This window comes from Gymnoscopelus braueri, assembly GCF_963280865.1.
Source record: "Gymnoscopelus braueri genome assembly, chromosome: 10".
NCBI classification, from domain to species: domain Eukaryota; kingdom Metazoa; phylum Chordata; class Actinopteri; order Myctophiformes; family Myctophidae; genus Gymnoscopelus; species Gymnoscopelus braueri.
In genome coordinates, this window is record NC_137611.1 from 22,151,561 (window position 1) to 22,172,672 (window position 21,112).

A 21,112-nucleotide genomic window follows, 5' to 3' on the forward strand; every position below is an offset into this window, starting at 1 on the left:
ACATGAAAGATAACACTTAATTTGTCCGGAATTCTCCTTTAAGAATTAAATACAAATATTTCATGTATTTTTTCAATGTTTTCCAAAATGTTTCAAATATAGCACATCTTCAACCTCACAACACGTCGCAATGCAACGCCTTGTGAGCTTGTAGATTTCCAAAGTGTAGAATAGGTCTTAAGTGGTTAAAGGTGCATCTGCACGTTCTGGAGGTCGTTGATGTGAAAAAGTTAGATCAGTGCTGGCAGCAGGGGACGGCCTCTTCTGATGTAGAGCTGTGCACAGATATAACCTTTGTCATTGAGCAGCCCAGCTAACTAATACATCACACAAGCCCGGGCATGTCCTTCAGCACCCTAGAGAGTCTCAGTCAGGAACACTTGTCATAGATTTAACCATGTATTGCAACAAATGGGAAATACAGTTGTGCTTGGCACTGATTTAAAATGCTCCCTAGATCAGTACCATCTACAGTTTACTGTAGTTATCTAGTATGTTTTGGTTACTTACAGATGTGTTTTGGTTGTATGGTGTATGGTGTTTATTCAGTATGCTGTAGAATCTACAGTATACTATATACTGTAGCATAACATATGTAAACACATCTACGGTGTAGATACATAGACACTATACATAGTATTAGTATTAGTATTAGTATTATTTAGATACACTGCTTACTTGACTAAGAATGTTATTTAGATGCATGTTGTTTAGACAGGTGCTCCTGTAGGTTTGTTTGTTTACCTTTTATCCTACTGTAGTTACGTTGTTATTTGCACTCGACTGTATTTGTGTGACCGTTTATTACCCTGTCATTTGTCGTCTAGGCCGGGTTCATGCCATTTAATCTGATCTTGCTATTTGTAAGTCGCTCTGGATAAGAGCGTCTGCTAAATGCCTACATTGTAAATTGACAGGGGGCACTATGCAGAACACTCCCGGGTACAGTGTACTGGAGTGGGCCCAAAGCAAGACACTTCATTTCAGTTTAACCTTTGAATATGGCTTCAAATCAATGTCACAATTATTTAAAACTTTTGCCTTGATTACGATAATAGTGTTTAATAACAGATCTACAAGCACACAATGTGTCGTGAAGTGACGCCTTGTGAGCTTGTAGATCAGCTATTGTCACTATTTCTACACACCACAATTGTACTACAAAATATAATACAGGGCTTAAGTGGTTAATCAGACTAATTGGCGATTTAGTCGATTACAACAAATATTGTTATATATCGATCGATCTATAATCTATCTTATATATCAATCGTATCGTGTCGGTTCGTTAATATATACAAAATAAAAAACCTGCTTCTCGATTATTCGATAAAGCTACATGAGCAAGATGAAGTTCTACATTTCTGTTTCGATATATTACCCAGCCCTTCCTTTGAGCGATGAGGGAACTCAAAACTAGAAAGGTGGAGGCTAGGGTGGTGGAGGCCATTTTTGCCAGCAGTAGCAGGTGTGACAGAATCAGACAGCATTGTTGTAGCAGGGATCAGTGTAGGAGGGATCCTTTTTCAATTGAACAAATTGTCTCAAGACCCTTTACATACTGTATGAGCAGAGATCCAATGTTGTCCCCTTCCTTGTTGTGAGAATGGGCTGTGATTGGTGCGTGAATGATTAGAAACCCTGATTCAATCAGCAGGCTGCTGGCTATTTACAGCTGGGGCGTATGGCTTTCATCAAAGATCCTCAATAGAGAAGAGAGTTAATTGCAAGCCATGCCAATTTGTATGAAATGGTACACAATTCCGGTCTCCTAAGTGGGCGCCGTCACCCCACGTGAATGTTGTTTGTTGTCAGATCTTGTGACCGTCCTGTGATCGGTGTTGCTAGATCTTTCGAGAATGTGTTGCTTACACACAAAGATAATTTTCTCCTGATTTGTCTGGAAAATGCAATTTTAGTGTCAGAATATTAGGAACATATATATATATGTGTCTAGTGAAGAATGGGTCCAATTATTTATTTCAGTGACTGTGGGTCGAAATAATATCTCATAATGTGCTACTTCTCCATTGAAATGAATGGACTCATGACCTGCTTCTGGTCTCCTAAAGGGGCGGGCGCCCACGTGACACAGGATTTGAATCGAAGTCTTGTTGTCTCGTTTCAACCAAGGAATCTCTTTTTTAAGGAGACCGTTATTTCTGCCACTCCATTGTTTGGTGTCACACACCGGTCGAGTGTGAAGACTGTGTTTGTTTGTGCGTGCGTGCGTGCGTGCGTGAGACGTCATGAGTCAGTATACTCCACTGCTACCCTTAAAGCAGCACTGAAGGGCAGTGACGTAGAATTACACTCAAATCTTCCTGAATCTCTCCCGTCAAGGCTTGCTAACACAGGAGGCCTCAGGAAGCCTCACGGCGCTGAGCAACAGACTCAAAAGTGTCTGACTGTTGGTTTTTCCAGTTGCCCTGATTACCGCACAGCATGGTGCCAACTGTCGACCCTGTAGGGGGTCTTGGCATCCGGTTTGGCAGACCGGGCCACCGTGGACTCCCCACCCTTCCCAGAATCTGTTTAATGAAGTGTGCAAATTCATCACCCTTGGCTTTCCCCCCCACCCTCCATTTTGTACATTTAGCCTTCCAACACTTTAGGAGATTGCCTTTGCAAATGACGTACTGTGTGCTCCAGTTTTTTTTAAACCTCTGTTAGCTTTTGTAGTGGATGATGTTATGAGTATTAGTGTATTACCTCCAGGAAGTGTTGACCTCAGGTCCCCTCTCTGCTGTGCGGTCTGGAGTCAATACTACGTTTTACACACTGCCAAGACGGTCCACTTCATACTGAACTCCAAAACTGCTGATCTCTCTATCTCTCCCTCTCTCTTTTCACCCATCCACTGTACAATTTTATCCCTTTACTCCCTCACTTTCTTTTGTTTCTCTCTCTCTCTCTCTCTCTCTCTCTCTCTCTCTCTCTACTCATCCACTGTATACTGTATCTCTCTTTCCACTCTCTAGGACTGAAAAACCGCACCAGGAAGGCCTTGGGGTTACGGAGGAAAGACAAGGACACAGATTCAACGTGAGTATGCTCAATAATTGATTGTCAGTGACAATTAAATATCGTTATTGTCGGGCAGAAACCTTGTACAGTATCTCCATATTTCCTCTTTTTGTGTCTTTTCATAAATGAACGCCCTAATTGAATTGAGTACACAGGACCCCAATGGAAACAAGCCATAGCGCTTTCTTGGGTATAATTCTCTTAGCAGACCTTGTATTGAAACTGTTTTGCAAACTGCTAATAAAGTATTCAATCAATCAATCAATCAATCAATATTGTATACTGTCACCCAAAATAGCAATTTTACCAATGAAAAGTATTGACAAGAAGTTTGGACATTCAAGGTTTCTGCCCGTCAGCGGTGATGCAAAATGTAACTGCTATGCAACATTGATAACAGCGTGTGACATACTGTATCAAATTTGCAGGATTTAATTTAAGACCAGAGCCGCCGGTGAAAAAACTCTTTTACACGTTTGGATACAATTTAATGGCGTTGACTGACTTTCTTTGTTTCCCCCAACAAACAGTAGCTCACCTGACAAAGAGGGCTCTGGAAGTGGAAAGAAAAGAAGCGTATGTACCACACATTTTTCTGTTTCTCCTTTCAAACATTTCTCAAGCATTTTCTCTATTAATTAGCAGGTGCTCTCCCCATTGGAAGCTGTTGCAATTTATTTTACATTCATGGGATAGTAGGCAGTGGATAGGGCAGATGTTGTTTGTAGAAATCCTGAAGATGATTATCAAGTCATGGAAAGTCAAATGTCTTTATAAAGCACATTTAAAAACAACTCTGGTAGACCAAAGTGCTGTCAGTGCTGGCAGACCAGGATGTAGCTAAAACACAAATACAAAAGCCATGAACATAAACAACAAAGACATTTTTGGGCTCAAAGGCTCAAATGAACAATCACCAGGCAATAAAAACACAAAAAAATCAATCATCAACTACTGTATAAAGATGAATAAAAGAGAGTCTTGGAGTCTGGTCTTAAAAGATTCAGTGGAGGGGGATATGATAGGGAGGGGAATGCTGTTCCACAGTCTAGTGGCTCGGACAGCAAAGGCGCGGTCACCCCTGAGCCTGAGCCTGAACCCGATGAGTTCGATTTGTGGGACAACTAGGACCCCCAACTCAGACGACCTGATCGACCTGGACGTAGGAGGAGGGATTAAAATGACAGAAGGGGCCAACTCAGTTTGAGCTTTTTAAACAGAATAATAAGAGAATCTTAAAATCGACTAAACTGTTCTGGCAGCCAGTAGATAAAGCACAGGATAGGTCTGGCTGCAGCGTTTTGGACCAATTGCAGGCGGGACTTGACGACGGACTAATCCCAGTATACAGAGAGTTGCCGTATCAAGTATCCATTGACAATATCCACACGGTGGCCGTTTTGCTCTTCGTCAGGGGTGTGGGGAACACTATTTTCCCACCGCTCAAAGATGACGTAAGAGCAAAATGGCCGCCATGTGAATATGGGTGTTTACTAATACTGCCTTGAGAGTCTTTGGTTTGTGTGATGTTTCTGTAGGTAGTAGCACACTTTTCAAAGTGGAGTCCAGAGGCCCCCAGGGGTCCTTGAGGGGGTTCCAGGGGTACCCCAGCAAAATGAGGAACAGTTTAAATACTTAACCCTATTACATGTTTTGGCTTTTCAAAAATAGCGAATCTGCGAGCTCACAAATTGTCACCTCGTGAGCTTGTACAAATGTTGACAGAACTTCTCTTATGGGGTATCTTTTGAAATGGGGGTCGGCGGCTGGCCAAATACATATCAATTTGGGGGTCCTTGACATGAGAAGGTTTCAGTGATGCTGTCACTGGGGGTAGCATCTAAAAAATGTTTTATCCTCTTACGCCTCTATCCTATCTTGACAGAAAAAGGCCAACGGGGCACCCAATGGCTTCTACGGGGAGATCGACTGGGACAGATACGTGAGTATCCACAACATAGCTCCCCCTCCTCTACCTCCCTCCATTGCTGTGTTTCTGACCGAGCGTGAGACTTCGCCACGGCGGGTGGGATATGTTCGCCGTGCTGTGGAAGTCATTATTACGGGCCACCTGGCTTCAAAATGGCAATCTGGGAGAACCGAATGGCAGTTGCACATTATGTGCTATGAGTCAGCATGCTTTTTTTAATCAGCAAGCTAACCCTCTCATCCAAGATGTCTGGGCGGAATTTGATCTGTGTTTTATAAGCAGACTTTGCAGAAATGAGAAGGGGGTTCAAGTGTGTATTTTAAATATGTGATTGGCAGTTGCGGACACTGACAAAGTACATTTACTTGAGTACTGTACTTAAAGGGATTCTAGGTAACTTTAAGCCTAAATTTAAAAATATTTATATATATATATTTTGCATTTTTCCCCCTCTATCAGCCACTATATAATGATGCTGGGGTGTTTTCCTGCATTGAAACACAGTCCTCTTTCTGAAATACGTATTTTCCTTACTATTTATGTTTTTACATCCGGGTATCCGGCTCTGTCTGGGACGTAAATGAAACGTATGCATGTGCGCGTCCGTGTGGCGCGTTCGAGTGAAACCGAATGGAACCGAGTGCAGCCGACAAAAATGGAACGGCAGCCATTGTTTTCTCTGCTGTGTTTTTACTTTCGGTTTTAAAACTTAAAACGCTCTCAAACTTCTTTTTTGAGGCACGGAATTTACTTTTAAGATATCGTTTGGATAGAATTTAGTTGTTTAACTTAATATATGTGGTCAATTAATCATGACAGAGCCTATTTAAAAATGCAAATTCAGAGAACCGGCAGGGGCGGGCAGTGACACGCATTGTATCCCAATAAAGCAACCTATTTTCGGCATGGCCCGTTCAGAAGTCCCCCCTGCGTCACCCCCTGGTGGTCGGGGAAACAAACTGCTGATGAGGAGGGGGGGGGAGTGGAGGGGTGGTGTAGTATCTTTCTTTTTTTGATCGCTGAAGTTGCCTAGAATCCCTTTAAGTAAATATATTTTTGAAAATCTGTACTTTACTTTTTTTTTCCGAAGTTTATGACTTTCACTCGACTACATGACTTTCACTCGACTACAAAGCACAAATAGTGTGCTTTTGATTCCACTACGTCTCTAGTAGGAAGCAACCCTTGGACCGAATTTACAAAAATACGTTATGAATTAACCACTTCAGCCTATTATTTTTTAGAGTATAGATTTGTGAGCTTGCTATTATCACTATTTTTTTTACCTTTTTGAAAAGTTTAAAAACGTTTTTATACATTTTTGTTTATACAATACAGCAATGCATTGATATTTGTACTATTGAATACTTAAGTAATATTAAAAACATGCACTTTTTAAAAGTCCAGTAGCTGCTTTAACTCCAGTACAATTCTTTTCACAACTTTTCACTTGTAGTTGAGTTACGGTGTATTTGGCCTATTAAACTTGGACTCAAGTACTGGAGCTGAGTACTTTGTCCTCCACTGAATTATGTGATTGGGCTAGCTAGAGATGAATGAAGCCCCTCTTACGTGTGTTTTGGGGTCATATTTCCGCAGGCCACTCCTGATGTGGATGAGGAAGGCTTCAGTCTCAGGCCCGGGGGTGAAGAGGGCGATGATATCCTTTTCTGTGAGACCGGCAGCAGCAGTCTAAACGTTTGAGAACCACTGTTCTAGTTTTGGGACCCTGCCTGTAAAGTTATTGACCTGTTTGGCTGAGCGACACATCGAACGAGTGCTTCTCATTAAATAGGCCAAATCAATAGAATCCCCCCGACCCCCTCCACTGACCACACTACACATGAGCACTCCTGAGCAGAGGATGAGCAGAGGATGATAGGAAGTGAAGGGCAGCGAGACAGAGTCACATTGCATTCTGGGAAGGTAAACGTCAGTAAACGCCTTGCTAAAATTGTATGATGTTCGGACGATGGCATGTGCCAAAACTTATTTGCCTCATGTGGTCATTGCACCAGCCGGCCATTGTTGGGCCCAGGGCTCAAAATGGACCCATATGGGTCAGTAATTCGGGAGAGTTACCCTTAGGTTCCATTTGCTCCTGGGGATCCCCAGACCTCACTTTGAGGATCACTGGTGTAAACATTTCAACCACATATGCTTACAGAGGTTAAAATAGGCAATTTGCAAGCTCACAATGCGTCACAATGCAACCAATTACAAATCAAGCCATACTCTTTGGAATTTGGTTTACAGGGCTCGCAAGAGACATACAGTAGTAAACGCAGTAAACAAATTAAATCATTATATTGAAGAACTGAAAAGGGATTCCTGGACATATTTTCTGGTAATAGTAGAAAGACGGAGCATTTAAGATTGCACACTCTTTGAGTTTTGATTCTGCAGTTACCAGGAAACTACAGTAGAAATACCACACCGGATGTGTAATGTGATCTGAGAGTGCTGTGACTGGAGTGCTCCTCCACCCTGAGCTGGAAGATATGGCAGAGATGAAACAGTGTGTATTGTTCTTTAACTGGGGCACAGTAGGTAGAGACAGAGAAGGAAGGTCTCACTTGGGTGTCTTTCTTGGGTGTGCTGGAGATGAGTTAGAATGAGGTGACATAGGATGAAGATGAGATGAGATGAGATGAGATGAGATGGGACAAGATGAGATGGGATAGGATGAGATTAGATAGGATGGGATGAGATGAGATGAGATGAGATGAGATGAGATGAGATGAGATGAGATGAGATGAGATGAGATGACTTGACTTGACTTGACTTGACTTGACTTGACTTGACTTGACTTGACTTGAGATGAGATGAGATGAGATGAGATGAGATGAGATGAGATGAGATGAGATGGGATGGGATGGGATGGGATGGGATGGGATAGGATTGGATTAGATAGGATGGGATGGGATGGGATGGGATGGGATGGGATGGGATGGGATGGGATGGGATGGGATGGGATGGGATGGGATGGGATGGGATGGGATGGGATGGGATGAGATTAGATAGGATGGGATGAGATGAGATGACTTGACATGAGTTGAGAAGGGATAAGATAGAATGAATTTTGATTAGTTGAAATAGAATTCAGCGTAGCGATATTTCATGTAGGTACGGAAGGCAGGAGGTTACATGCTAGCTCTCTCTCCCCGGACCCCCCATTAATTCTCTAACAAGTTAATTCATACATACTTCCCCCAAGTCAGTCTGTCTCTCCACGTTCAACCTCTCTTCATTCTCATTCGCTACAAGCTATCTCACACACGCCCTCATTTCCTCAGTCCAACTCTGGCGGTCCTTTTAAGCAGCTCTCTGTTCACCGTTCATTCTACGTGCTAAGCTGTCAAAGCCGGTCGTGCAGCTGTCAGTGTCAAATTTCCTCCACCTCCCAGGCCTCCTCCCTGTGGCATTTAATTTCATATTGTTAATAGGATGATTCTGTGGATTGTACTGTGGTTCTATGGATTGTACTATGATATGTGGTAGTTTAATTATGCATTGAAGGTTCAATGTTATGTTCATGTAATAACGGTATCTTATGCCGTGCTCTGGGGGGTTTGTGATCTCAGATTCTGTTTCATGCTTGCGCAGGTATTCTTTAATATCACATGGGCAGTCACACTGCCAAATTGAATGCAATATCATTGCAATAAACGGTAAATGGTTCATCCTGAGCTGAAGTGTCTAAATGAAATAAGATATTTCAATGTACTGTAGATTAGATGTGGTGTTGATCGTTTGACAGCTCACAAATTTCATGGCCTAAGGCCCCCAAGTCAATATTTAGATTATTATCATTACCTTGTTCCTTGCCTGTGGAGTTTGTCTGGCCCATGCTTATCGCTTACCTTTCTGAACCCATCATCTTAACATAACGGCCATGTGTCCTCCTTGACAAATCTTCACCAGCTTCCAAAGGGAAGCAGTTTTTCTCCTCCAGCGACTCCGAGGACGACGAAGAAAGCAGGAAAAAGTTTAAAATCAAAATCAAGCCGCTGGCGTCTGATAGTGCCAAATGTGTCATCCCGAGCATGGACGAGCTGAAGGCCTCGGTAGGAGGCCTGGCTCTGTCTCCCTCTCTGGTGAGTGTTCTCAATCATTCCTCCTCTTGTTGTCTTACACATGAATAAAACAGGAATGAAAGTAATACTTACACCAATGTATGCTCTCCCTTCAGCTTAAGTATGTTTTTTGTTTTTTTATTCCTGCATTTAAATAATGTATATTGGAATCAGAAGATTTTTTTGGTCATTCTCTCACTTTCTCTCAGACATATATCTTTTATCTCTGCCTTTTGATTCCTTGTTCACATATTTTCTTTGTTCTCTTCTATGTTGTTCATCTTGTAGAAGCGAAGCCCGGTAAGTCTGTCACGTTCTTTTATACTTCGTCGTACGATTGTGTCGCATGCTCGAAAAAGAGCAGATCTACAAGCTCTGCGAGTTTATAGAACGTCTATTTTCAGCGTGTGACACCGGATGGAGTATAAATTCACAGGTCACAGCAAGGATTCACTTGGTAGAATATGTGTTTGATGGTTTGGCCTTTCGGTGCTAGTTTATACATAGAGAAAAATGCCTATTTGACAACAGATGTAACCCCTTTCTCTGCATGTTATGTCTCTCCCCTCACACAGAATGTATATCCTTTTCTGACAAAGACCACCCATTAAAGCTGCAATCCATAACTTTTATGTTATATCCGGGATTCGAACCAGGGTCTCCCAACTTTCTACCACTCATCCAAGAGGCAACCCCCGCTTGGCAGTATGAGCTTCAGAGAGGGCTACTTGTGAACTAGTAGGTTCACAAGTGACACCTGACACTAGGGTCATAATCTCTCAATGGAGTAATAGGGAGACCACCTCCAACCACTGCAGCCATGCTACACGTAGTTATTTTGTTTCAACATAATTCTACCATACAGATGGATTACAATAATGTGTTATTAATTTAAATAAGTTCCAGATTGCAGCTTTAAGCCTAATTTGTACTCCGTAGTATGAACTGATCTTCAAGCTATCAGTTATCTTGAAGATCAATTTCTATATGCGACACCATCGTACTACAGCATATAAATTAGTATTGTAGCCTGCCATTTGTTGACCCCCCCCTCCCTACTTTATTTAAACCTCACTGGCAGAGTGTGTGTATTACATAATGACCAGTACTCATAACACCCACATTAAGCTTATTGATTTGGTCTCTTTGGAACCTATATGTCACATAAGCAAACAGATGTGTGCAGCTGTATCTGCCTGAAATTGGTGACCAATTCAATTCTGTGACTTCAGCTCAAGAGCAAGGCATGAGACTCATTCTAACCATTTTCACCTGACTGTAAATTATAATGAAGAAACCTCTAACACCAATCAGATACTGTATATTCATTTGACTCTTGGCACGTCACAGATTTCAATAGGTCACCGACATCGGTGTAACATCGGGATGTCAGTGAATGTCAGGTACCACCACCATAGCGCTGATAGATTCTGCGCACTATCTATGGTGGTTGGTGTTATGGCTTGCGTTGCATTATGAAGACTTTGCAGTTAAAGGGAGTGTAAGTGATATGTTTTTATTTAAAAAGTTAAAGCTCTATATTGCTATAGAATATTTGTTCAGTACCAGGAGTCTCTCCAGCTCTTTGGAGAGATGGGGAAAATACATTTTCAGGTTGAGATATCAATTTTATTCTATCAGGAGAGAGACCTTACAAAGATAATTTATCAGCTTCAATTTCATAGTGTTCCAGTTCCAATTTTGCAAACGGCTGGGCCGAGTGACAAATTTCTTGTACACACTGCCAGTAGGTCACATAAATACCTTCACTTTTTTGAGCGGTGTAGCCGCTCCTATAAGTGGGGTTGGGGTCGCTGTACTGTGATTGGCTGATAAGTATTCATACCCTTTGCTCAGTACTGTGATTGGCTAGCGAGACGCATGATGAAATTCATAACCTGTACTGTGATTGGCTGATAAGTATTCAGACCCTTTGCTCAGTACTGTGATTGGCTAGCGAGACGCATGATGAAATTCATAACCTATAAATAGCACCACGCACTCGTGAGCTTCCATCACTGTGATGACCACTGTTCTAAATAGCACCGCTCACTTCACACTGGGTGTGATTTTTTAAATAGGTTTGATACTTTTTGAAATATTATATTTGTCTCCGCCAGAGGTGGAGAGTATGTTTTCGTTCTTGTCCTTCCGTATGTCCCCCCGTCTCAGCCAAGCTAACATTGGTCAAGCTTCACGTGACACGTGACAATATTGTTGTCACCAATGCTCTGATTGGCTAGCGAGACGCATGATGACATAGAAACCTATAAATAGCAAATGTGCTTCAAAAAATCATTTATATTTTTTGAAGTGAGCTTCCATCAGCCAAGCTAACATTGGTCAAGTGACACGTGACAATATGTAATATAAATAGGTAAGACAGGATTTCAGGAACAGTACTGGCGGAGACCTGTGCTCCGAGGAGCACATTTTCTAGTTTATTATGGAAGTCAATGGGGCTCTGATCGGGCTGAAACTGTTCCCAAATTTGGAGTCATACATCATAGATATGTCATAGATGGCTGACGTCATAGTTGACTGACATCAAAGGCCGGCATACCATTCTCATGTGGATGCCGAGATCCAAATGATCCACACTTCTAATTTCACTTGTTTATCCTGTATGCTGTATGAGTTCTCTCTCCTGATTGGATAATTGATATCCCGACCTGAAAATGTATTTTCTGTTTACTTAAGAAAAGTGCTGTTTTGATGGGAAGACCCCTGTTACTGACCAAACACTCTGGAGCAATCGGAATGACTGCTATTGGAATATAGAGCTATTTAGAACATATTTTAACCAAAAACTATATAACTTCCACCCCCTTTACAGTAAAGAGGTGTGTCGTGTGTGTGATTTTAGTTTGTGTCTATTTGACTGATTTGTCACTCACTCTCTGACCAGGTCTGTTCTCTCTTCCTTTTTGCTGGTCTCAGAGACGCAGCCCGGTGAGTTTCATGCACCACCTGCTGGCTATTTTCATCTCTGCAGCCCAGCCTGACCCCCAAACATTGTTTCCCAGTCTATGTCGCTCGTTTGCTTTGATGCATTGGTGGGAAGTAACTAAATACATTTACTCAAATACTGTATTTAAGTACAACTTTGAGATACTTTTACTTTACTTTACTTGAGTGCTTCTATTTCTCAATACTTAAGACTTCTACTCCAATACACCTCAGAGGCAAATATTGTACTTTTTACTCCACTACAATCATTTGAAAAAGTTGCTAGTTTCTTTGCAGATTTGTATTATTCATACAAAACCTCTATTCTATACTACAGCTATTCGAAAATAGCTGATCTACAAGCTCACAACGCGTTGCAATCTGATTAATTGTGAGCTTGAACATCTGCTATTTCCGAAAGAAAATAATCACACATTTTGAAATATCTTCAAAATGTACATCTAATTTTGGTTCTTTAAGTACATTTTGCTGTGGTACTTTAGGCGGACAGGACTTTTACTTGTAACAGTGAAAGAGTATTTCTACAGTATCATGGTATTTTTACAAAAATCTGATCACTTTTTCCACCACTGCTTTGAGGTTTTACTATATAGATTACAAAAGGGTGTTGAAAGTTTGAGTCAGGCATGTTGCACACATGTTGTTTGATTTTGTCATGCTCATCTTTGGTTTGTTTCTTTTGCAGGGACAGATGAAAAGAAACCTCTCTTGTAAGTATATTCCATGCATCCCACTTCAATTTGGTGGCACCCTTCATAATACAGAGTTTTACAATGCACCAATGTTAGAGACAAATGCATTTTTTATAACTAATTATTTGTGGGATGCTTGCACAAAACAATTTCACCCACTGTTTTGTACCTGGTGTACACTTGATGCAACAAACTGAATTTGAAGTTGGAATTGGAGATATGCAGATATATTAATTAATCTGACGATGCTTTTGCTGTTTTTTCGTAGGTGAGGAGATTGCAAGACCCCGACGTTCCACCCCCACACCAAGCCCCGTCCCTGAGACGCAAAGGTCAGATTGCATTGACTACTTACATGTAGCCTCATTTATAGCCTACTTTAAGGTCGTTACACACTGAGACTGTGGCGAATAAACCATACAAAACCATCAAAACTACTCATATATTAGTTGATGCCTCATTCATACTGGTTGCAGTGAAAATCGACCTGATTCCAAATAAAAATTACGTAAATAAATAAAGATATCGTCATGCATCATTATCATCATGCATCATGCAAACAAGACTGGGTCCTATAACGGCATGGCTTGTAGATCAGCCATTTTTAAAAAGCCAATAAGGGTTAAAGTGGTTAAACAGATTTTTAATGCTATGTTAACTATTTTGGCTGGGGACCCCCTCCCCAAAGACCCTTGGGGTCCACGGACCCCACTTTGATGTGTAAATCTTAATGTATATGTCGCTTGCCAACAAGAACTGATCGACAGTCTGGTTAGCTTGAAGATCAGTTCTTGATGGGAATTGACACCGTCATATTACATATAAATAAAGCTTAAATCTACAGTCCATAAGGTTTATTATGTCCTACCGGGGATCCGAACCTGGGTCTCCCACACGAGTGCCAAATATTCTACTGCTCTGCTAAAACAGAAAGCCTGTTTGGTCAGGGAAGATAATACACTTTGACCTTCAAGCAGTACCACTTGTCAACCCATATTGGTCCTACCCTACTACAGGATCTAAATTTCTCAATAGAAGAGTAGGGAGGGAGACCACCTCCAATCACCACAGATGTGTTCGTTGTATTTAACATACTTAAAATGACTTTTTATTCACAAAAAATATTAGGGATTGCAGCTTTATGGAGTAATTCGGGCTTGTTTGTTTCTCTTATCTCTTGCAGTGACAGATTATACCAGCACGTACCCACTTTCTTTGGAGCTCCCCAAGACACCAACTACTCCAGATATGATGGTCTGTCATACAGCTCAGTAATTCATACAGTATATACACACTCACAGTTATAACATACTGATGATAGACAGTGCTCAATATGTCATTTGACTGGCATGGTCTTATGTTGTGCAAGCAAGTTCATTGTTCATTGTTCATTGTTTCTCTGTCACAGTGGTTCCTGCAGACACATGGGCAGATTCAGGACCGCGGCCCGAGTCTCCTTTGACCAGAGGCTTTCCGACAGGAGGTGAGGCGTCCCGAATGAGCTTTACGTAACTCTTTAGCTTTATCGTGTGACTTGTTGAGCAATTAACATGTTTGCCAACGTGTTGTCGTCTTTTGTTTTAGCTCCTCCTCCTCTTCCTCCGAAACACATTCAGTCGGCCAGTCATTACAGCTATCCTCCAGACCCTTCCGGTAAAGTCAGCTTTTAAAGCATTGCATCACACCACACCTGTCATGTAATGAAACTAGGGATGCCCGATGTTTATGTTGTGCTAGCTAAATGATGGTGTATTGGTTATCTGCAGCCCGACCAAGCTGAAGATTGGGATTAGAATTAGATCCATTAGGTGAAGAATTTCCCAATCGCTGCATCCCTAAATGAAAGTTGATTCCCACCATTTTTCCCACACAGTCGATCTACCAAACGGAAGACTCGGCCGAAGTTCTGCCCCCATCTACCTGAACGTCCACTCACCCTCCTACCGCCGCTCCCCCGGTCCCGACCAGGACGACGTGTTTGGCCCGGGGGACAGCTTGCGGCCCACCGAGGACAACCAGGTGTCCCCCAGATGGATCACTTTTGAGAGGCCGCCTCCGCCGAATGAGCCTGCGCCTCCCCCGCCTCCCGAGTCCCCGCCCCCGGACACACCATCGTCCACGCCCTCAAGCCCTTGTGTCTCACCCGTCTCGCCCGGCCCGCCTCCAGATGAGCCGCCACCCTCCCCTCCGCCATTCTCCTCTCCGCCGTTCTCCTCTCCGCCGTTCTCCCCTGGATCCCCGCCCCCTTTCTCCCCGCCGCCTTTCTCCCCGCCGGACTCGCCGCCATCCATTGTCCTGGGGCCTCCTCCGGACGAGCCGGCACCGCCGCTACCCCCCAATTTCTCCCCCGTCTCCATCTCGCCACCGCCGCTCCACCTCGACGAGGAGGCGTTCGATGAGGAGGTGCTGCGTTTCGCAGAGTGCCGCTCGTCCCCGGCCCCCGCCAGCCCCCCGCCCCCCCTCCCGGCGGATCGCAGGTCCCCACGGACGGGCGTCCCGTCCCCGTTGGTCCTGGGGCCCGCTGGGGGGAAAAGAACTCCAGAGGGGGTGTACCTAAGGGATGAGCTCCCTGACTATGTGGGTACGCCTAGAGAGCTGACCCCCAGCTTCAGGGGAACGCCACCTCCTCTCCCCTACAGGTCCATCATGTCTTCCCCAGGACCGTACTCATGCAGCAGTGAGTATTGATACTACTTCACACACCATAAGGGGCCGTGTCTACAGAAAGCTTTTAATGAGCGCAGGAGCCCTTTTGGATATCATGTCCAGAGTGCTCGCACAGAGCATTTATTGACACGCGCAATATTCACCCGCAAAAGTTTTATCATCTTTAGCACTATTTATTAATATCATTTTTAGCACATATAGCCTAGCTGAAAGAACGGTAAACATGGACTTCTCATGGTTGTGGTAACGATGCAGTGTCAGGTCGTAAATGACTGAGTTGTCAGACACAGCCAGGAGGATCAAACGTGACATTGATAAGAAGCGCTCCTCTCCAAAAGTTTAACTATTTTATGCTAATTAAGTGCTCTGCCCGCTTTTACCATAGATAGATAGACACAACCCCAAACAGTTACTCTCTGCTACCGTACTCATGCAGCATTGAGTACTGATACTACTTCATACACCATGGTTGTGCGGCACAGTTAATCTGGGAGCACTTTTTGCTCCCAGATTGAGAGGAATTATTTGGAAAATATGACCATCTTGGCCAGGCGCTCTGGGTGGGTCTCTGTCGCTGCACTAGTGACTCCTACAGGTTGGTCGGGGCACCTGTTCAACAGGAAGTAGACCTGGGAGGGATAGCGTGTTTCTCCGCATGCTACGTCCTCCTGGTGAATCTCCTTACTCACAGTGTGAAAAGAACTGCAGAGACACGTTTGTCTACCACCTCCCCAAGAACAACCAGTAGGGGTTAGCAGTGACAAGGGACAACAGTCCGACGGGGTAATTTGTATAAAATGTATTTAGAATCAGTTTGATTGTCAAATAACAGGTTTATTTTGTACAATGTATCCAATGTAGTTATTATTTAGTAAATTAAACCCAGACAGACTTGATATACAGTGCAATGCTTAAGGCTAGTTTTTACTTTATTGCATCATTTTGCCACGTCTCTTGAAAAATATAAAAGATGTATGTGATGGTCCACAGGTCCCTCTTCTCCGGCTCGCTCTGCCACGCCTCACTCAGGAGGGAGCCCTGTCCCCCCGCCTCCCCCCCCAAGACCCTCCTCACGACCAAAACTACCACCAGGGAAACCAATCTCTGACCTGGTATGTGTTCCCATGCTCTCTCTCTCTCGCTCTCTCGCTCTCTCTCTCTCGCTCTCTCGCTCTCGCTCTCTGTCTCTTTCTCTCTCTCTCTCTCTCTCTCTCTCTCTCTCTCTCTCTCTCTCTCTCTCTGAGGTGTACAGGATGAGGGTTGTTCACCCTGGGCAAGAAGCTCTGTCTTCGCTCTGTTTAGTTGTCTGCCTTCTTGCACATTTCCCACTGCTGCTAAAGACATACCTGCCTTAAGAGGTTTGTCTCCGCCAGGCCGATAGGCATGGCGAAGACTATGTTTTGCACCATGTCCGTCCGTCATTCTGTCTGTGAACAGCTAATCTCCGGTACCGTTGGCTTGATGGCAGCTCCTACAGATTTTCACAGAAATCGGTACACAGTATCTCTATAGTCATTAAACGAAAAAGGTCTTTCAGATTTTTCATATTCCATCCTGATTAGCTTCCAAAGTTTGCAGGAGTGCTCCTTTTTGAACAAAATGCCTCAAATCATGAACACAGCGTGTGCTTTCCGTGAAATTTTTCACGCACATTCCCACTAGGCCGAGGAACAAATGCCACTTGAACATTTTCAAATCAGCCTCATGGTGGTGCTATAACAGGCCGATTCGTGTTTTTACCCTATAACTGCACTGATCTGTGTAATACGCACTCCCTAGAGGCCAAGGAAAAACCTTTGCCCTGCATTTTTCACATTAAGCCTTTTATAGCGTCACCATTTTTGGATATTACTCCACAAATTGTGTCCAAATTGTGTCCAAAACTATCACATTATCGGTATCACATTATCTCTATAGTCAAGTGATTGATTGATTGAATCAAGACGGATCCGTCCGATCTTTCATATTCCATATTGATTGGCGAATTACGAACATTGCTGCCCCACAATAACCTACCTGACCTGGCGGAGACCTGTGTTCCGACTTCCGAGGAGCACTTTTTCTAGTTTATTTTTCTTTTTACTGATGGGATAGGTCTAATTATAATCAATATTTGTCTTTCTTTGGTCCAGGCTCGGCCGTTCAGTCCGCCGGTGTCAGGCAGCCCGCCGCCCTTCGCCCCCTTGGCCCGAGCAGAGAGCTCCTCCTCCATCTCCTCCGTCACCTCGCACAGTGCCGCCTCCACGCCCACCTTAGGACTTGCCGTCTCCAACACAGGTGACCAATCACGCTGGGCGAGACCTGCTACTACGAGTGCCCTAACCCAGTGGTTCTCAACCTGTGGGTCGGGACCCCCAGGGGGTTCCCCACCAAAAAAAATTAAGCTAAGAAAGAGACCATTATTGCATCAAAAGTAATCAACAAACTATAAAAATAATCAGACATTGCCCAAATTGTCAAATAATATAAGAAAGAGGTGAACATTTCGAAAATAGCCGATCTACAAGCTCACGGCGTTGTGAGCTTGTAGATCTGCTATTTTCACAATATTTATCTGTGGAACCGCGTCAAACAAAATTGAATGCCTCCTACATTCCACATGCTTGTCAGGGTGGGGGTTCCCCAGTTCAAATATGATTATTTTGGGGGGTCACGGCCTGAAAAGGTTGAGAACCACTGCCCTAAGTACCGGAGGTATCACCCATGGCAGTTACGTTGATGCTTTTATAAGCAAAGAAACGGTGACACATTTTGGAAACATTTTGAATGATTTCACCTATAATGTCATGCCCAAAATAGGGACACAAGGTTTAACGAGATTAAATGACCACCCAGGATGTTCCACGTCCATGCCTGCAGCTTGTCCCCCCCCCCATCTCTATGTGTGTGTCCATCCATACTGTGATGGGTCTTCTTCTCTGTGTCTCTCATTCTTGTGTGTTTCTCTTCTCCCCCTGTCTCCTCCTCTCATTCTTCACTCCTCCTTTCATTCTCCTCGTAACCCTTCAGAGGGCCCACAGCCCCTGGTGTGGTTTGATCATGGCAGGTTTTATTTAGCCTTCGAAGGTGAGTCGAGCCCATGCAGCAGCCACTTCCCTAGTAAACAACAGTGCATGGGCTGCCCTGTATACTATACACTCCACTCCAGAGTGTTAATTTAATGCTGAGTTAAAGGGGGTAACTGTACTTTATTTGTTTATTTTCATTATTAATGTAAATGTAAATTCACCGGATTTAGCAAAGATGCTAATTTACATCCGCAGTCCCCTCAAAAAACAAGCAGAAAATAGAGTACATTACATTACACAGGGAAAACAAAGCATGAATTCAAAAACAGAGGTACAAAGCAGGCAAAAGGTGCAAAGTTTATCTATCTAAGGCTAATCTCTCAAGAATAGATTCAGAGCTTCACAAATGCAAACGTGAAAAACGCTGGGGGGCGCTGTTTTTCCTTTTTATTTGACGATGGGTTCCCAGATTGATTTAAGGCTAACACTAAAACAAGTTTTTACTTTGCTTATGGTATTGCACTAAGAAAATATCAGCGTTTTAGAGGGCAATATATATTTGTATACTAAAGTGAGTTGTGTATAAAGTGCAGTATTACTTTCAAGTAGTAAAAGTGATTTTGTTTTGTTTGTAAGTTTTTTGTTAAAAGGCTAAAGCTCTCAGTGTGGGGGGGGGGGGGGGGGAGGGGTCACAGGAGAACGAATCCCACAAAGATAATGTATCAGCAATGTTATAGTGTTCCTGTTCCAATATAGTCTGCTCATTTTTGTATCATCCTGTATGAGTTATCTCTCCTGATTGGATACAATTTGGATACAAACGATTTTCTGTTAACTAGAGAGATGGGGAGACCCCTGTTACTGAACAAACACGCTATAGCAATGATTGCTATCGGAATATAGAGCTATTTAACACTTGTTTTAACAAAATAATATCACTTACCCCCATTAAAGTAGCACTTAATTTAGCGCACATTCAGTGTAGTCCTGTCTAGTGTGGAACTGTGGATGCAGAGTTCCATTCAGCGAGTGTTCCATCCCATCCACTGTACAAGGTGTTTCTCAATGTCGCCTTCTAGTTATTTACTTGTAAACCCCACGCACAAGTACCTACTGTAGACTTGGATTTATCGTAATGCCTCCTGCCCTTTTAAATTCCTGGCTCTGTATTAGCACCTGTGGTTGTTTGGAGTACCCTTCATACAGTATGTTTCTTCTTACAAACAATGAGTTTAGCTTCTGTTTGGTTGGCTTGTTATATACCCCCCCCCCCCCCCCGACTCTGTTTGTAATGGCTGATCATTTGACTCTGTGATTAGAAGACCACCTACAGTAGCAATTTTGTGTGTGTGTGTGTGTGTGTGTGTGTGTGTGTGTGTGTGTGTGTGTGTGTGTGTGTGTGTGTGTGTGTGTGTGTGTGTGTGTGTGTGTGTGTGTGTGTGTGTGTGTGTGTGTGTGTGTGTGTGTGTGTGTGTGCGCGCGTGTGTGTTTAGGATGTTCCAGGGGACCCAGTCCACTCACCATGGGACCTCAGGACACTCTGCCAGTGGCTGCTGCCTTCACTGAGACCATCAACGCCTATTTCAAAGGAGCCGATCCCAGCAAGTAAGGTCAACATATTCACACTAATATTGTCACTGTCCAAAACCTATTCAGGAAATGGAACCCAATGGATCAAGTGTTGTTAGTATTTAGTATTTAGTCACAAGCCCTTTAATATGAACAAACCTGCCTATACGACTGATGATGTCACTATAGGCAGGTTTCTGAACTGTCCACAGCCTGCCTCTGAGGCACAGAGTAAGAAGTTGAAATGGCACCATCTTATAATGAGCATGAGCGAGATCCAATGGTCCTTTAAGCCCTATATACTTTGTCGTATGACAAATATTGAAAATAGCCTCTCTACAAGCTCACAAGCTTGTCGATCAACTATTTTTGCTATTTTACAAAGATTATGACACTTTTTTCTTTTCTTTTTTAAGATATTTTTTTCTGGCTTTTTATGCCTTTATTTATAGTGTACAGTGGAGATGGACAGGAAACGGGGAGAGAGAGAAGGGGAGAAACATGCAGTAAAGATCATCGGAAAAAGGACACAAACCCGTGATGCACTGTCAGGCTACATTGGAGCCTAAGGGCCCTGATGACACTTTTTGACAATTTTAAAAAGTTGAAAAAGGTTGAACTAACAGCAAGGAGTTCTGGGTGCTACAGTTTTTTTTGTCAAACTTGTGCTGCTTTTCTCCTTTTCCTCCCAGGTGTGTGGTGAAGATTACAGGGGAGATGGTGCTGTCCTTCCCTGCAGGCATAACCAGGCACTTTGCCAGTCACCCCACGCAACCCATCCTCACGTTCTGCATCAGCAACTACAGCCAACTGGAGCAGGTCCTCCCAAACCCACAACTGCTGTGCTGGTAGGAATAACACGCACGCACGCACACACACACACACACACACACACACACACACACACACACACACACACACACACACACACACACACACACACACACACACACACACACACACGCACACACACACGCACACACGCACACAGACTGCTGAAATAATTTGTTTTTTAATAATTGTTTTTTTTAAACCACTTACACCCTGGTGTCCCTGTTTTAGGCATGTCATTATAGGTGAACATTTTCAAAAAAGTTTGAAAAGGTTCAAAACTATATAAAAAAAAAAAGAAATGTCCGATCTACAACCTCACATCAAACTTGCAACCATCAA

At 43.2% G+C, this 21,112-nt stretch overlaps 1 protein-coding gene across 3 annotated transcripts in view; it reads left to right on the forward strand.

Annotated features, from left to right (window-relative positions):
* The window catches only part of sgip1b (SH3GL interacting endocytic adaptor 1b), a 34,044-nt gene that overhangs the window by 6,952 nt on the left and 5,980 nt on the right, over nucleotides 1-21,112 (forward strand). For 2 of the 3 annotated variants that reach the window (XM_080440824.1, XM_080440825.1), the window contains exons 1-13: nucleotides 8,885-9,054; nucleotides 9,322-9,333; nucleotides 11,942-11,985; nucleotides 12,689-12,713; nucleotides 12,964-13,027; nucleotides 13,879-13,949; nucleotides 14,104-14,178; nucleotides 14,280-14,348; nucleotides 14,569-15,372; nucleotides 16,353-16,474; nucleotides 17,495-17,639; nucleotides 19,864-19,975; nucleotides 20,632-20,787. In XM_080440824.1, coding sequence (XP_080296950.1) covers nucleotides 8,988-9,054; nucleotides 9,322-9,333; nucleotides 11,942-11,985; nucleotides 12,689-12,713; nucleotides 12,964-13,027; nucleotides 13,879-13,949; nucleotides 14,104-14,178; nucleotides 14,280-14,348; nucleotides 14,569-15,372; nucleotides 16,353-16,474; nucleotides 17,495-17,639; nucleotides 19,864-19,975; nucleotides 20,632-20,787 — 1,766 coding nt within the window. In that variant the 5' untranslated portion in view covers nucleotides 8,885-8,987. Of the gene's footprint in view, nucleotides 1-2,981; nucleotides 3,046-3,557; nucleotides 3,604-4,912; nucleotides 4,970-6,556; nucleotides 6,630-8,881; nucleotides 9,055-9,321; nucleotides 9,334-11,941; nucleotides 11,986-12,688; nucleotides 12,714-12,963; nucleotides 13,028-13,878; nucleotides 13,950-14,103; nucleotides 14,179-14,279; nucleotides 14,349-14,568; nucleotides 15,373-16,352; nucleotides 16,475-17,494; nucleotides 17,640-19,863; nucleotides 19,976-20,631; nucleotides 20,788-21,112 lie in introns of those variants that run through there. The other variant, XM_080440826.1, reaches the window with a different exon arrangement.